This window comes from Mustela lutreola, chromosome 16, assembly GCF_030435805.1.
Source record: "Mustela lutreola isolate mMusLut2 chromosome 16, mMusLut2.pri, whole genome shotgun sequence".
Taxonomy (NCBI): domain Eukaryota; kingdom Metazoa; phylum Chordata; class Mammalia; order Carnivora; family Mustelidae; genus Mustela; species Mustela lutreola.
In genome coordinates, this window is record NC_081305.1 from 48,117,445 (window position 1) to 48,129,983 (window position 12,539).

Consider the following 12,539-nt stretch of genomic DNA (forward strand, 5'->3'; position numbering starts at 1 on the left):
AAGAGATGGACTTGGTCTTACCTGAGCAGGACCTTGCCTATTGATACTACTCTACTAATCCTCTAAGGGCCTACTTAGCCAGATTGGGTCCATCTCGGTTGAACAGCCATTTTGTTGTTTATGCAGTAAAACTTAAACTAACCCTGCCTTCTCCCTGAGGAATTTACTTAGAACCAAGTCCCAGAAACCAGTGAAATGTGGTCGACCAGTCCCTGATAAGAGAGCCCAAATACAACGGCGGGTCAGGTCAGGTGGAGATAACAGAGTCCGAATGCAGGGTTGAGTCGGGCCAGGTAAACATCCAGTCAGTGGAGCATGCATGCCATCTCCCTAGCTACCACGGAGTGTGGGCCCTGCCTTTTGGGCGCCAAACTAGGGCACCAATTCTGACCAAGGTGATAGGCTAGTTCAAATAGCAACTATGGGGTGAATTGTAATTCAATTGGCCACTCATGTGTGACCTAGCATGACTGTGCAGCTTTCTCTGTGTGTTACAATTTCATTGGCCACCTGTGTGTGGCCAGGCTCAACCACATGGCCTTTGCTCTATAAAAGTTATTCTGTGAGGCTGGGAGTCGCTCGCTCTCTCTGTAAGAGGCGGCCCCAAATGGTTTGATTCTCCATGCTTGGCGCAAAATAAAGCTTTGCTTGACCTTCGCTTTGTATCAGTCTCACTCCTTTGATCACGGACCCTAACACTCCAGCCATAGGAAGAAATGTTTTCCTCACCTCCCACCCCAGACAATAGCTCAGCCCGTGCAAAACGACCACACTTTGAACTCTCTCTTTACTTCAATGGATGTGTAGTTCATAACAGCCTTCCCAAGTTCCCTTGCTTCTCCTTGAAAAATTCTGTCCATGGGTGCCTGAGTGGCTCAGTGGGTTAAGCCTCTGCCTTTGGCTCAGGTCATGACCTCGGGGTCCTGGGATGGAGCCCCACATCAGGCTCTCTGCTCAGCAGGAAGTTGGCTTCCCCCTCTCTCTCTCTGTCTCTCTGCCTTCTTGTGATCTCTCTCTCTCTGTCAAAAAAAAAAAAATCTTTAAAAAAAAAATTCTGTCTGTCCTTTGTTCCCCAGTCTTGCCTATGGTTTTGCTGCAGCCTGTTTGTCCTGGATTGCAATTCTCTTTTTCCAAATAAACCCATTTCTTGCTAGTAAAATAACTGGCAGCCTCTATTTTTAAGGTAAACAGAGTTACAAATACATTTACTTCCCATTTAGAAATATAAGGGATTTAGAACTTTAAACAATTAGCCTTCTCTCAGTGGATGTTGTCTGAAGGAATGCTTGGGAATTCTGATGCTGAGAACAAAGGTAAAAGAAAAAAATAGATTTCCTTACAACTTAAAGCCCATTAACAAGTCTTTGAGATAGGCAGGTGACCTTCCTCTTGGAACTCAACTGCCTTGATGTTAATACTTTGCTGAGGGCAAAAGGCAATCTTAGCTTAATATTATCTTGACCTCCAAGATCCTGTAAGTCTAGTTTAGCATACAAAAATGCCAGGAATGTCTGGCTGGCTCAGTTGGTAGAGTGTGTGACTCTTGACTTTGGGGCTCTGAGTTCAAGCCCCACTTCGGGAGGTTGAATTTCCTTAGGGAAAGAAAATATTTGTGCTGCCCTAATACATAAAAATTCCTTTAGAAATTTCCCTTATCTCTACCCCACCAAAGATATATGTTAGCAATCATCCTTCAAGCATATGACCCACTTGTATACATGGTCTTGTGACTAAGGTTTTGCTCTGCAGTAATAAATGACCTTTTCCTAATGATATCTAGCCCTTCAAGGGTTTAGTTCGTCAAGGTCCTGGAAATCTTGCTTCCAAATTCCTTAGAGACTTAGGCTATGCATAACCCTCTCCCAACTTTAGATTACATAATCAGTTACCCCCTCATAAACCCAGTGCTGCTCCTTCTGCCCACAGGTTCTGTCTCCATACTTGAATTTTAACCATCTTTCTGCACCAATAACGTCTCAAGAATTTCTTCTCAACTTTTCACTCCAAACTCCAACATTTGCATATCAATTCCATCATTTTAATTCCATAGAGGGATATATTTGCATTTACAAAATAAATGATCATCTATTTTGTAAAAAAAAAAAATGTACCTCTCTCACAATCTTGATTCCTTCTCTCATTGCAGACTTTTCATCTGGGATCACTCTTCCTTGATCTTAAATATTTTGCTTAGAATTTTATTTTCTGTGGGTTTGTTTTCCATTACATTCCTCATTTGGGGCCTCATATAATAATAGTCTTATGTCACAAATTCTTTTTTTTTTTTTTTTAGATTTTTTATTTATTTGACAGAGAAAGACACAGAGAGAGAGGGAACAAGCAGAGGGAGTGGGAGAGGGAGAAGCAGGCTTCCTGCTGAGCAGAGAGCCTGAGGCTCCATCCCAGGATCCTGGGATCATGACCTGAGCTGAAGGCAGACGCTTAACGACTGGCACCTCTGTCACAACTTCTTAAGAGACATTTTTACTGTGTATAGAAATTTAATTTCGTGGCCACTTTTTTCTGCATAGAGACTGTTCTTACTGCCCTCCTGACTCCCAAACGACATTTGGTACATCGCCTTTCTTTCAGACATTTGTAACATACCTGATGAGGGAGCAGGAGGCTGGCTGAGGACAAAGCAAAAGCTGGCGCCTTGCACCCCCTCTTCACCCGCTCCCCTCCATATGTGTAGCATTCCTCAGGCACCCCTGACTGCCATAAAACGATAAATAGTTAACTTGCAGGGATCGCAATCCTGCAGAACAGGAATCTCCCTTGCCCCACAAGATGTCCTAGAGACCTAAACAGGGAGGTTACCTTATCCATAGCACAAATTTCCAGAGGCAAATAACTCTTGGTTCCTGAAGCCCTAATGTCCCCCTCCCACCATAAACTGGAGGAGACTGGAGTAGAAAGGAATGTAAATGATAGCCAGATCATAATGCCCCACCAAGAATCCCCCATTATCTTGATGTTAGTGCCTGACCTAAAGACGACATTGATCAAGCCATAAGGGCAAAGACTCTCCCCCCCCACCCCCCCACCCCCGCACCTTGTAGGCCCTCCCTAGCATGTGAGAACTCTGTCAAAATCTCCCATTCCTTCACCACCTCCCCCCAACTGTGGGGTATATAACATGCCCACCTTCACAACCCGGGGCAGCAGCTCTTCCTGCCCACGGGTCCTGTCCCCGTGCTTTAATAAACCACCATTTTGCACCAAGGACGTCTTAAGAATTCTTTCTTCAGTCGTCGGCTCCGAACCTCCTCACCCCACCCAACCTGACTTAGGTTCTGGGACTTCATCATACCTACAAGGAATTGAATACATCTCTATGTACAGAGTAAGAAATACTATTTTGTAAAAAGGGGCTGCACCCCTGTTCTACACAGTCACTGATTATACAGTCAGGAGGAATGACTTCTGAGGTGATCAGAGGCACAAACACTGCCCACGTGCTTGAGCGGCGCTTAATATCCCTCTTCATGTCCACCTGGTCGGGTGTCGAGTCTTTCCGGTTCCTCGCCCTCCACGCTGAGCTCACAAAACTAACTCCAGAGTTGCAGGCTACAAGAGTTTACTTGATGACAATATTTATTAGCTTCCACCTGTAAAAATCTGAGAGAAATTAATTTTCTGGTGAGCAGTCTCTGCGCAGAGTCCTGAAATAATATCTCTAAGCATTTCTGTAATGTGTTACAGCTCGCCCTTATGGGAAATATGGGGACGGCTCCTTTAAGGGAAAGAGCAGCCCCGCCAGTCCTCCAGGAGACGCAATTTCTAGACTCCGCTAGCTACGGTGGCTCCAGAGGCGGCGCACACGCCTCTCTCCAGTGTGGTCGCGAAGGAAACCACATTACCCAGGATTCTCTGCGATGCTGGGCCAATGAAGCCTGGGGAGAGGGGCATTTCCGTTGGTGCGGGAGATGTCAGGGAGAGACTTCCGTTCCCCTCTTGAGCAGACATATTGTTTGTTTTTAGATTAACCTACCGGGTCAGTGTCCAGACAGCTGTCAGGCTTGAGTGACACGAGAAGGCAAACGCGAGAGGAGGCGTTGTCTCCCCTGAACAGAGGCGGACCTGAGGATCGGGTCCTTGCACCTGTCGACCGCTAATGACCCCCTCCCCTCCGCGCGCCTTCCCCGGTCCGCAGGTTCCGGTGGCCGCAGTCGCGCTGACCGACCCGACGCAGGTGGGTGCTGTGCCCTCGGGTTCTCGCGCGACCTCCGTTTCTAAACGCAGTCCCTCGAATGAGAGCCGCCTCAGGGCGCTGCCGCTTAGGCCCCTGTGTCTAGACAGCAGGGGCGCCCCTGGTTGGGCCCCATTTCTGATCGCCGGTGTGGCGGGGTGTGGAGGGACGTCGCGGACAGAGGGGCCAGCAGATGCAGAGGCTTGGAAGGCGACACAGACGGAGCATTCGGGAAACCTGGAGCCTTGGTGTGTGCAAGGATTAGAGTGTGAGGAGGACTTAGACCTGCGGTGTCAGCGGAGCAGCTCTAACGTCACTGTGAGCGTGCTGGGAGCTATAGAGGGTTCATCTGAAGGCTTTTAAAAGTATTTCATAGGCTGCTTGTGGAACGGACAGACAAGGTTAGGAAATGAGGCGGCCGGTGAGGCACAGAAAGAGAGACCTAGTCCGAGGTAACACAGCTGTCAGGTGGCCTGAAGACCTAGGCACAGAAGGTAGGCAGTTAGCCCGGGGTATTTGCGCCTGGTCAGCAGTAGGGGACAGGCATGAGCTCCTTCGTGCTTGCTTGTCTCTCACAGTCTCCCTCTTCCCACAGGTTCCGATGAACTCAGAAGTAATTATGGACCCTGTACAGGTGAGGGAAGGGTGTCTGTGCTCTCAGCCATCTGACCCCCCCACCCACCTGGTCTCCAGGATTTGGGTATCATACAGCACTCTCTTATACTCTCTCAGGTCTTGAGTCTGAGGACCCTGGAGAGGTCTCCAGCCCAGGATTTTGAGCCCAGGCCAGGGGTTATATAGAAAGCTTCTCATTTTGGGTAACTGTTGGAATAAGATGTGGAGAGTTGTTCCAGGTACAGGAACTAACATGTGCATGTACTTGGAGGAGAGACTGAGAGGGAAGTTTTCAGGAAATAGCAGGTCTCACCCATGGGTGGTAGGAATCAGGAGCAGGTTGCCGGGAGTCAGGTCTAGACCAGCTGATAGCTAGGCCTCTGGGGGTATGGAGTGGAGGAGGTAGGTGGTCTGCTCCAGGTTTTAACAGGCACCCTGTTGATGCCAAGTGGAGAACAGACTGTGTGTGGTGAGGGTAGAAGGAGCTCTGGTGTACACAAGGAAACCGGGGAGGGGGTTGCTTCAACATTCCAGGTGAGTGGTAGGAAGGGATGGGCCGGAGGGGAGCTGTGTAGGTGGGAGAAGTGTGATCAGATTTTTTTTTCATGTGTGAGAGAGAGAACCCCAAGGTTTTAGCCTATATTAGCTGGAAGGGTAGAAGCTCCGTCAGCAGAGATGGGCAAATCAGTGCTAGACATAACTCAGATTGGATATTAGGATTTTAAATTTGTTGCCTATGTGAAGAGTCTAAGATGTTCCAGAGAACACTAAGTGGAGGCATCAGGTGAGCTGCTGGACACAGGACTGGACTTCTGTGGAGGGGCTCATGATGGAGACATCCAAAAAGTAGCAGGTGGTGTGTAGGCAGGTTTAAGAGGAAGAATGTGCCATGCAGTGCAGTTAGTGAGCCAGGAAAGTGATGGTGGAGGCCAGTGACTGGGTGGGGGGCCAGAGTTGTGAGACAGAGTTGGATCCAGAATTTTGTGCACCTGAAAAGTAGTGTGAACTGATGGCTCCTGGGTCTTGGTTTTGGGGGCCTAAAGGAGAAAGGTGAGCCCAACTTTGGTTGTGGGGTAGCATGATTTTAGTAGCCCCAGGAGAACTGGTTGTCAGGAGGTGGGGGTGGGGGATGGGGAGAACAGAGCAGTCCTGCAGGCTGGGCCCAGAGGTTAGATGGTGCCTCTCTGACCACATGCCTGTGGTTGCTATTGGCAGGCACCATAACAAAGGCATGGTTAGGAGAGTGCAGACACCATTGGCATCCATTCCCTATATTTCCTGAGTTGAGGAATTAGGTAGGAAGAAATGCAGGAGGGACATCTGTGGGGGCCTGGATGGGTGTCCTTGGGAGAGAAGCTACTCATGGACTTGGCTCTCCCCATTGTGGCAGGGACAGGTGAACTTTGAGGACGTGGCTGTGTACTTCTCCCAGGAGGAGTGGGGTCTCCTTGATGAGGCTCAGAGATGCCTGTACCGTGATGTGATGCTGGAGAACTTTGCACTTATGGCCTCGCTGAGTAAGTCCCTCACACCCACCCCAGCGTCCTATATTGGGCTCTGCTGCTCCCCTATCTCCCAAGGATAGTCTAGTCCTTCCTGTTAACAGAATTTGTTCTCTCCCTGCCGGGATGCCCTGTCCAGATCCATGTGCCCATGTCCCCCAGTTTCTGGCCCCTCCCTCTATCTAATGTCTGCAGCAGCCTGTCTGGGTCAGGAACTGCAGGACCAGAGTGGTCACTGCTGGCTGAGACCACTGAGATATTTGTGCAAGACCCTACTTTGAGGTTTATTTTATAATACTTGGTTTTCTTCTCTGAGTGGTGGGTTACCCAAATCAGTGCTGCCCATTTACCTGTCTCGTCTTCCCTTTAGGAGATGAATCTTCCATGTCCCATGGGGTTCCTTCCCTGGAGCTGGGCAGCAAGACCTGGATGTCTGACTGGGCAGATGTTATTCCAGCCAGGACTGGAGAAGCTCAGGGTGGGTGTGGCCCTGGGGAATGGGAATGGGGAAGGATGTAATGTTGGGACTGTGTTCCTGTCATTCCCTAACCTCTCTCCCACACTTTACTTTCCCATGTACACACTTGTCTTATGCTCTGACCTTTGGCCTCTGGCTGTTCCCCACCTCAGCTTCCATAGCTCACCTGTTCCTCTCCACTGCTTCCTCTGCAGTGCCCCTCAACATTGGCTTATACTCCGTGTGTCGTGAGATGTGCACATGCCCTAAACTGCCCTTAGATACCAGCTACTCAGTGGTAGCTCGTCAGTAGTCAAGCTGCACAGCTCTCACCTGTCCCCCCGTGGAATGTACTTCCTGGGTTGTTACCCCACAGACTGTACCCTTCCTCCTAGTCAAGGCCTCTTCCATTCCTTTTTACTTTCTTTTTTTCCCCCTTAGACTTTCCCATTCTGTGATCTTTAGATGCCAACTACTGCACGCAGCCCTTTACTCAGCTTGAGCTTGGGCCTCTTGTTCTGACGGCATTCCTGTGACCTTGATCTTACTTCGGTTAGACATGCATATGTAATAAGGCCACCCCTTCCATCAGTGTTAATTTGTACTTGTCCTGTACATTTGTCTGCTTTCAGGTTGTTGGCATGGAATGGATGACGAGGAGATAGCTTTTGAGCAGAACAGTTTTGTGGGAGTGTCACAGGTCAGGACTCCCAAGGCACGTCCTTCTACCCAGAAGGCCCACCTCTGTGAGACATGTGGCTTGGTCTTGAGAGACATTTTGCATGTGGCTGAGCCCCAGGGAACACACCCTGAGCAGAAATCATACATGTGTGGGGTATGTGGGAAACAATTCTGCTTCATTGCAAACCTTCACCACCAGAAGCAGCACAGTGGAGAGGAGCACTTCAGAGGGGGCAAGGGCAGCCCCTTGTTTGTGAGCAGCTCCCCTGTCGAACCACTGGAGATCCCTTGTACGACAGGGAAGAGTTATAAGGACTTCCCAACTAGCTCAAATATTTTCCAGCAGCATGCTCCTCATAGTCAATGGAAGCCAAACAGTAACACCAAATGTGTGGGTGCCTTTCACAGTGGACAAAGGCATTACGAGTGCAATGAATGTGGGAAAGCCTTCAGCCGCAAAGACTCACTTGTCCAGCACCAGAGAGTCCACACTGGAGAAAGGCCTTATGAGTGCAGCGAATGTGGGAAAACCTTCAGCCGCAAACCCATACTTGCTCAGCACCAGAGAATCCACACTGGAGAAATGCCATATGAGTGTGGCATATGTGGGAAAGTTTTCAATCATAGCTCCAACCTTATTGTACACCAGAGAGTTCACACTGGAGCGAGGCCTTACAAGTGCAGTGAATGTGGGAAAGCGTATAGCCACAAATCCACACTTGTGCAGCATGAGAGTATCCATACTGGAGAAAGGCCTTATGAGTGCAGCGAATGTGGGAAGTACTTTGGTCACAAATACAGACTCATTAAACACTGGAGTGTTCATACTGGAGCAAGGCCCTACGAGTGCATTGCATGTGGGAAGTTCTTTAGCCAGAGCTCTGACCTTATTGCACACCAGAGAGTTCACAATGGTGAAAAGCCCTATGTGTGCACTGACTGTGGAAAAGCCTTTAGCCACAAACATGTACTTGTTCAACACCACAGAATTCACACTGGAGAAAGGCCATATAAGTGCAGTGAGTGTGGGAAGGCCTTCAGGCAAAGAGCTTCCCTCATCCGACACTGGAAAGTTCACACTGGAGAAAGGCCTTAGGATGGCAGGGAATACACCATTTCCTTGTTCCATTGGTGACTGTCAGCAAAGAGAAGCTCTGAGATTAATTAGCCTTCTTGAGTAGCCATCAGCCAGAAGTTGAACCTCATAACATTTAAACATCCACCCTGAGGAGATTGTTCTGAGTGCAACATATGTGGGAGCTTTCTGGTGCAGTGTTGCCCGTTGTAACCTGTCCAGAAGCCTTGCCAGAATTCTGTCACTGCCCGTGTCTCTGGAAAAACAGAAAACAAAAAACCAGCCATGTATGGAATGGCAGAATCCCACATCGTGCACAAGTCACCCCAACATGTTCTAATAGGCAGTCCTCTGCTCCTCCTCCCTTCCCCAGAGGGAATCATCAGTACCTGGAGCCCATTAAAAAGCCACACTCCTTCCTGCCATCTCCACTACCAGTTGGTATAAGCATATACACGACCTAACTTTGGTCAGAAGGTGGCAAGCTTTGTTCTGCTGGCTGCTTGCAGAGAAGGTTTCTGTTTTTCATGGACTTCATTGGTCTCATTTTGCACTCACGATGGATTTGTGCAGTCTTCACGTCACCTACCTTAGGAGTTGTCTGTCTCATGTTTTGTTTTTGCAACAAATGACTTACTTTTTCAACTATAGTTTTGGGGATTCTGTTCACTCTGCGTTGTATTGAAAACAGAATTGGATTCTGCCAGCGTGAAGGGAGGAAGAGCTTTTGTGAGAGTGCCAAATGTTGCGTCTCAGTGGTGTTAGCAGAATGGCAAGCAAGGAACATCTTTCATTTTAGCCTAACTTGCATTACTGCTCAAGGTCTCCTATGAAAGAATACTAATCTTGGTGGGCCTAATCTTTTGACCTATATGCCAAGATTTGTGATCATGGTCACCCTGAACACTGGGCAGTTGTGACAGCCTCTGGTGTATCTGGGGGCAGTATGAATTGTTTCCCTTGTCCCAGAGGGAGTTTCATAGTCCCATATTCTCTTGAGGAGAACTTGACCCCTGGGACCTGCCAGTGCCCCTGAAATCTATTATTTAATAAGCAGATGTCACTGTCTCCTAAAAAGACTTGGTAGAATCATAAATTGGCACAGGTACTGATTAATAGGGAGTTGGGAGCAAACTACAGGGAGTGTGACTCTAATAAACTTAAATCCACATGTTTCCATCACTATGGCTTTGGTACGAGGTTACAGAAATTCTCAGGATTCCCATATTTGTGTCTCTTATGGCTACAGTCACTGTCAGAGCAATCAGTTGAAGCATTTTCTGCAATAAAATGCACATATTTATAGTGTACAGTTTGATAAGTTTTGATACATGTTTGCACCTGTGAAGCCAAGTTTTCTGATGTGCCCCACAATCCCTCTGCCCCTTACCTATTCCCAGGCAACCATTCATCTTGCTTTCTGTCACAGTAGATTTATTTGAATTTCCCAGAATTTTCTTCAATTAGCAATAATTGTGCCTCGGATAAACCTCATCAGCTACAATATTGCCACTGCGCAAAGCTCCCAGAATTTTTTTATCTGTGGAAAAATTTCTATACACAGGTAACACTTTAATATGTACTCTTACGTATCTGGCTTTAACTTTGAATAATTATCTTGTGATCCATCAGTGTTAGGACCAATTCATTCCTTTGCATTTATGCTTTTTCTCTGATTTTAGAGAAGTTCCAAATCAGGTGATCCAGGTGATCCAGTAGAGGGCTCACACAAAGACAGTTACAGTATCTGTTCAACCTTTTCCTGGACGTGATGTGTTAACTTTCCTGACTTACTCTGTGGGTGACACAGACTCATCCTGGTGTAAAGTGGAAGGGGATTCCAGAACAGGGATAATACAAGAAGGTAGGGGTTTCTAAGAGAATGTCTTGGATAGTGGCTACCACAATCATAAGCTTTTTTTTTTCTTTTGCATTTTTAATCTTTCAATGATGAATTACATGGACTAATTTTAAAGACTTAAACCAGTCTTACATTTCTAAGATGAGCCCCGCTTGGTCATGATGTATTCTTTTTATGTATTTTATTTATTTGCCTTTTTTAAAAAATATTTTTGCATCTGTGTTGATGAGAGATTTGGTTTCTAATTTTTCTTAATGCCTGAGTTTAATTGGTATCACCATAATGCTGGCTTTATACATCATGTTGGTTAAGTATCTCCTGATTTTTAATTTTTTAATTTCAGTTTCTGAAGAATTGGTGTTGTTTCTTCCTTGTTTTGTAGAATTCACCAATTCACCACGTCCAAGTGAAATAATTGGACATGGAGTTTATCTTATGGGAAGATTCGTAATTACAAATTTAATTTTCATAGTGGATCTAGATCTATAGAAGTTATCTTTTTTCCCGTGGAGTGAGCATTGGTGGTTTGTGTCATTCAAGGAGTTCATTTTATTTAAGTAATCAAACTTTTCAAACCATTATTATTTTAGTGTCTACAGTCTTTACTGATGCCACCTGTAATTCCTGTGTTAACCTTAAAAATAAAACTGCCAGTTATTTTACCAGCCAAAAAATGGCTTTTTTCAGGAATAGCTGAGATTACAATCTAGGACAAGTGAATTTTAGCAAAACCATAGGCAAGTCCAGAGAACAGAGGTGAAGAACGCTTTTTTATAGAGGAAAGGAGGAAGTTGGGAAGGGCTGTGATAAACTAAAAGTCCACTGACCTAAACTGGGGCTTGTAACTACAGTTTGTTATTACTGAGCTGTCACTGTCTCTAATTCGTTGGATGTTGCCAGGAGAGGAAGAAATCTCTCCTCCTGCTAGGATAATAAAGTAGTACTGGCTTGCAAGGTCCACCTCTTCCTGTCGAGTCTGCAGTAGGCAGCTAGTGCCACGCATGAGAGCACCCCCTGCTGGCCGCCTGACCTCATTCTAAATGAGGTTTCCTTTTATTAATGTGCCCATTTCCCCGTTTTGATTAAGATCTTTCTTTGAAAGCATTGCCAATCAGTAGTCAGAATCTTTATGCTTACTGGTTTTGTCCCTCAGTACCAGGAAGGTTGTCATGTCCTACGTAGGAAGGAAAGTGTTGCAAGTAGAAACCAGTTAAGGCCACATTTGAGGAATAAGGAAGGTCGGGAGGGAGAAATTCAGAGTCTTGAAGCATCAGCCAGCATCACCTTATTGGGTGATCATTTAAAAAGATTAAAAAAAAAAAAAGAAACCTCAATGGCTACAGTCAAAAGTAACAATTTCAAATTGTATGATGGTTCTTTTTATTTTATTTATTCATTTATTTGTCAGAGAGAGAGCGCACGCACCAGCAGAGGGAGCAGAGGGAGAAGCAGGCTCCCCGCTGAGCAAGGAACCTGATGCAGTACTAGATCCCAGGTCACTGGGGTCATGACTTGAGCCCAAAGCAGATGCTTAACCAACTGAGCCACCCAGGCATCCCTGTATGATGGTTCTAAACAAGGACCCTAGGTCTTAAAGTGAAATGAAATGTTTATTGGCACTTATTCCAACTTAGGGGAGAAAAGTTCTCCCTATGAAATCAAACTTGGAGTGATGTATTCCTCTTGAAAATGTTTGCTTAAAGTGACCATGAAAACAGACTACCGAATACCACTAGAGCACAGGGGAAGAGTGAACCACGTGTGCTTGGAAAGATAGAGTGTGGGTATGAACATGGAGCAACAGCCGATGAACTGTTTGCAAAACAACAGAACTTCAAAGATATCTTAAAACCATACCGTTACCAAAACAAAACAAAATACCATACCATTACCTCAAAAAACTTAGAGGGCGCCTGGTGGCTCAGTTGGTTGAGCAACTGCCTTCAGTTCAGGTCATGATCCTGGAGTCCCAGGATCAAGCCCTGCATCGGCCTCCCTGCTTGGCAGAGAGTCTGCTTCTCCCTCTAACACTCCTCTCTCTCATGCTCTCTTTCTCTTATCCTCTCTCTCTCTCAAACAAAATCTTTAAAAATATATTTAAAAATTTAGAAACAAATGTGTTCTTGCTAATATGGCCTGTGAGGTTGAAAATTTAG

At 46.4% G+C, this 12,539-nt stretch overlaps 1 protein-coding gene and 1 non-coding gene across 6 annotated transcripts; one reads left to right on the top strand and one right to left on the bottom strand.

Moving 5' to 3' along the window:
• Window positions 1–3,906: 3,906 nt before the first annotated feature.
• Window positions 3,907–9,837, top strand: ZNF772 (zinc finger protein 772). Of its 5 annotated transcripts, none has more exons than XM_059152399.1 (5): window positions 3,907–4,195; window positions 4,788–4,826; window positions 6,198–6,324; window positions 6,680–6,787; window positions 7,399–9,837. In XM_059152399.1, the coding sequence occupies exons 1-5, from the start codon at window positions 4,118–4,120 to the stop codon at window positions 8,541–8,543; spliced, it is 1,497 nt and encodes a 498-aa protein (XP_059008382.1). In that variant the 5' UTR covers window positions 3,907–4,117; the 3' UTR covers window positions 8,544–9,837. The 5 variants fall into 5 exon arrangements, with proteins under 5 accessions (XP_059008382.1, XP_059008383.1, XP_059008384.1 ...); XM_059152400.1 differs by having other exon boundaries at window positions 6,204–6,324; XM_059152401.1 differs by lacking the exon at window positions 4,788–4,826.
• Window positions 9,838–9,911: 74 nt separating this feature from the next.
• LOC131819052 (U4 spliceosomal RNA) lies at window positions 9,912–10,046 on the bottom strand. The gene has a single exon (XR_009349042.1). It is a non-coding gene; the product is annotated as a U4 spliceosomal RNA (small nuclear RNA).
• Between the last annotated feature and the right edge of the window lie 2,493 nt (window positions 10,047–12,539).

Bases quoted from the DNA above. Each gene is read 5' to 3' on its own strand.
- ZNF772 (XM_059152399.1), top strand. From the start codon at position 4,118: ATGACCCCCTCCCCTCCGCGCGCCTTCCCCGGTCCGCAGGTTCCGGTG. The intron at 4,827-6,197 runs GTGAGGGAAGGG...CCATTGTGGCAG, and splicing joins TAATTATGGACCCTGTACAG to GGACAGGTGAACTTTGAGGA. The intron at 6,325-6,679 runs GTAAGTCCCTCA...TCTTCCCTTTAG, and splicing joins TGCACTTATGGCCTCGCTGA to GAGATGAATCTTCCATGTCC.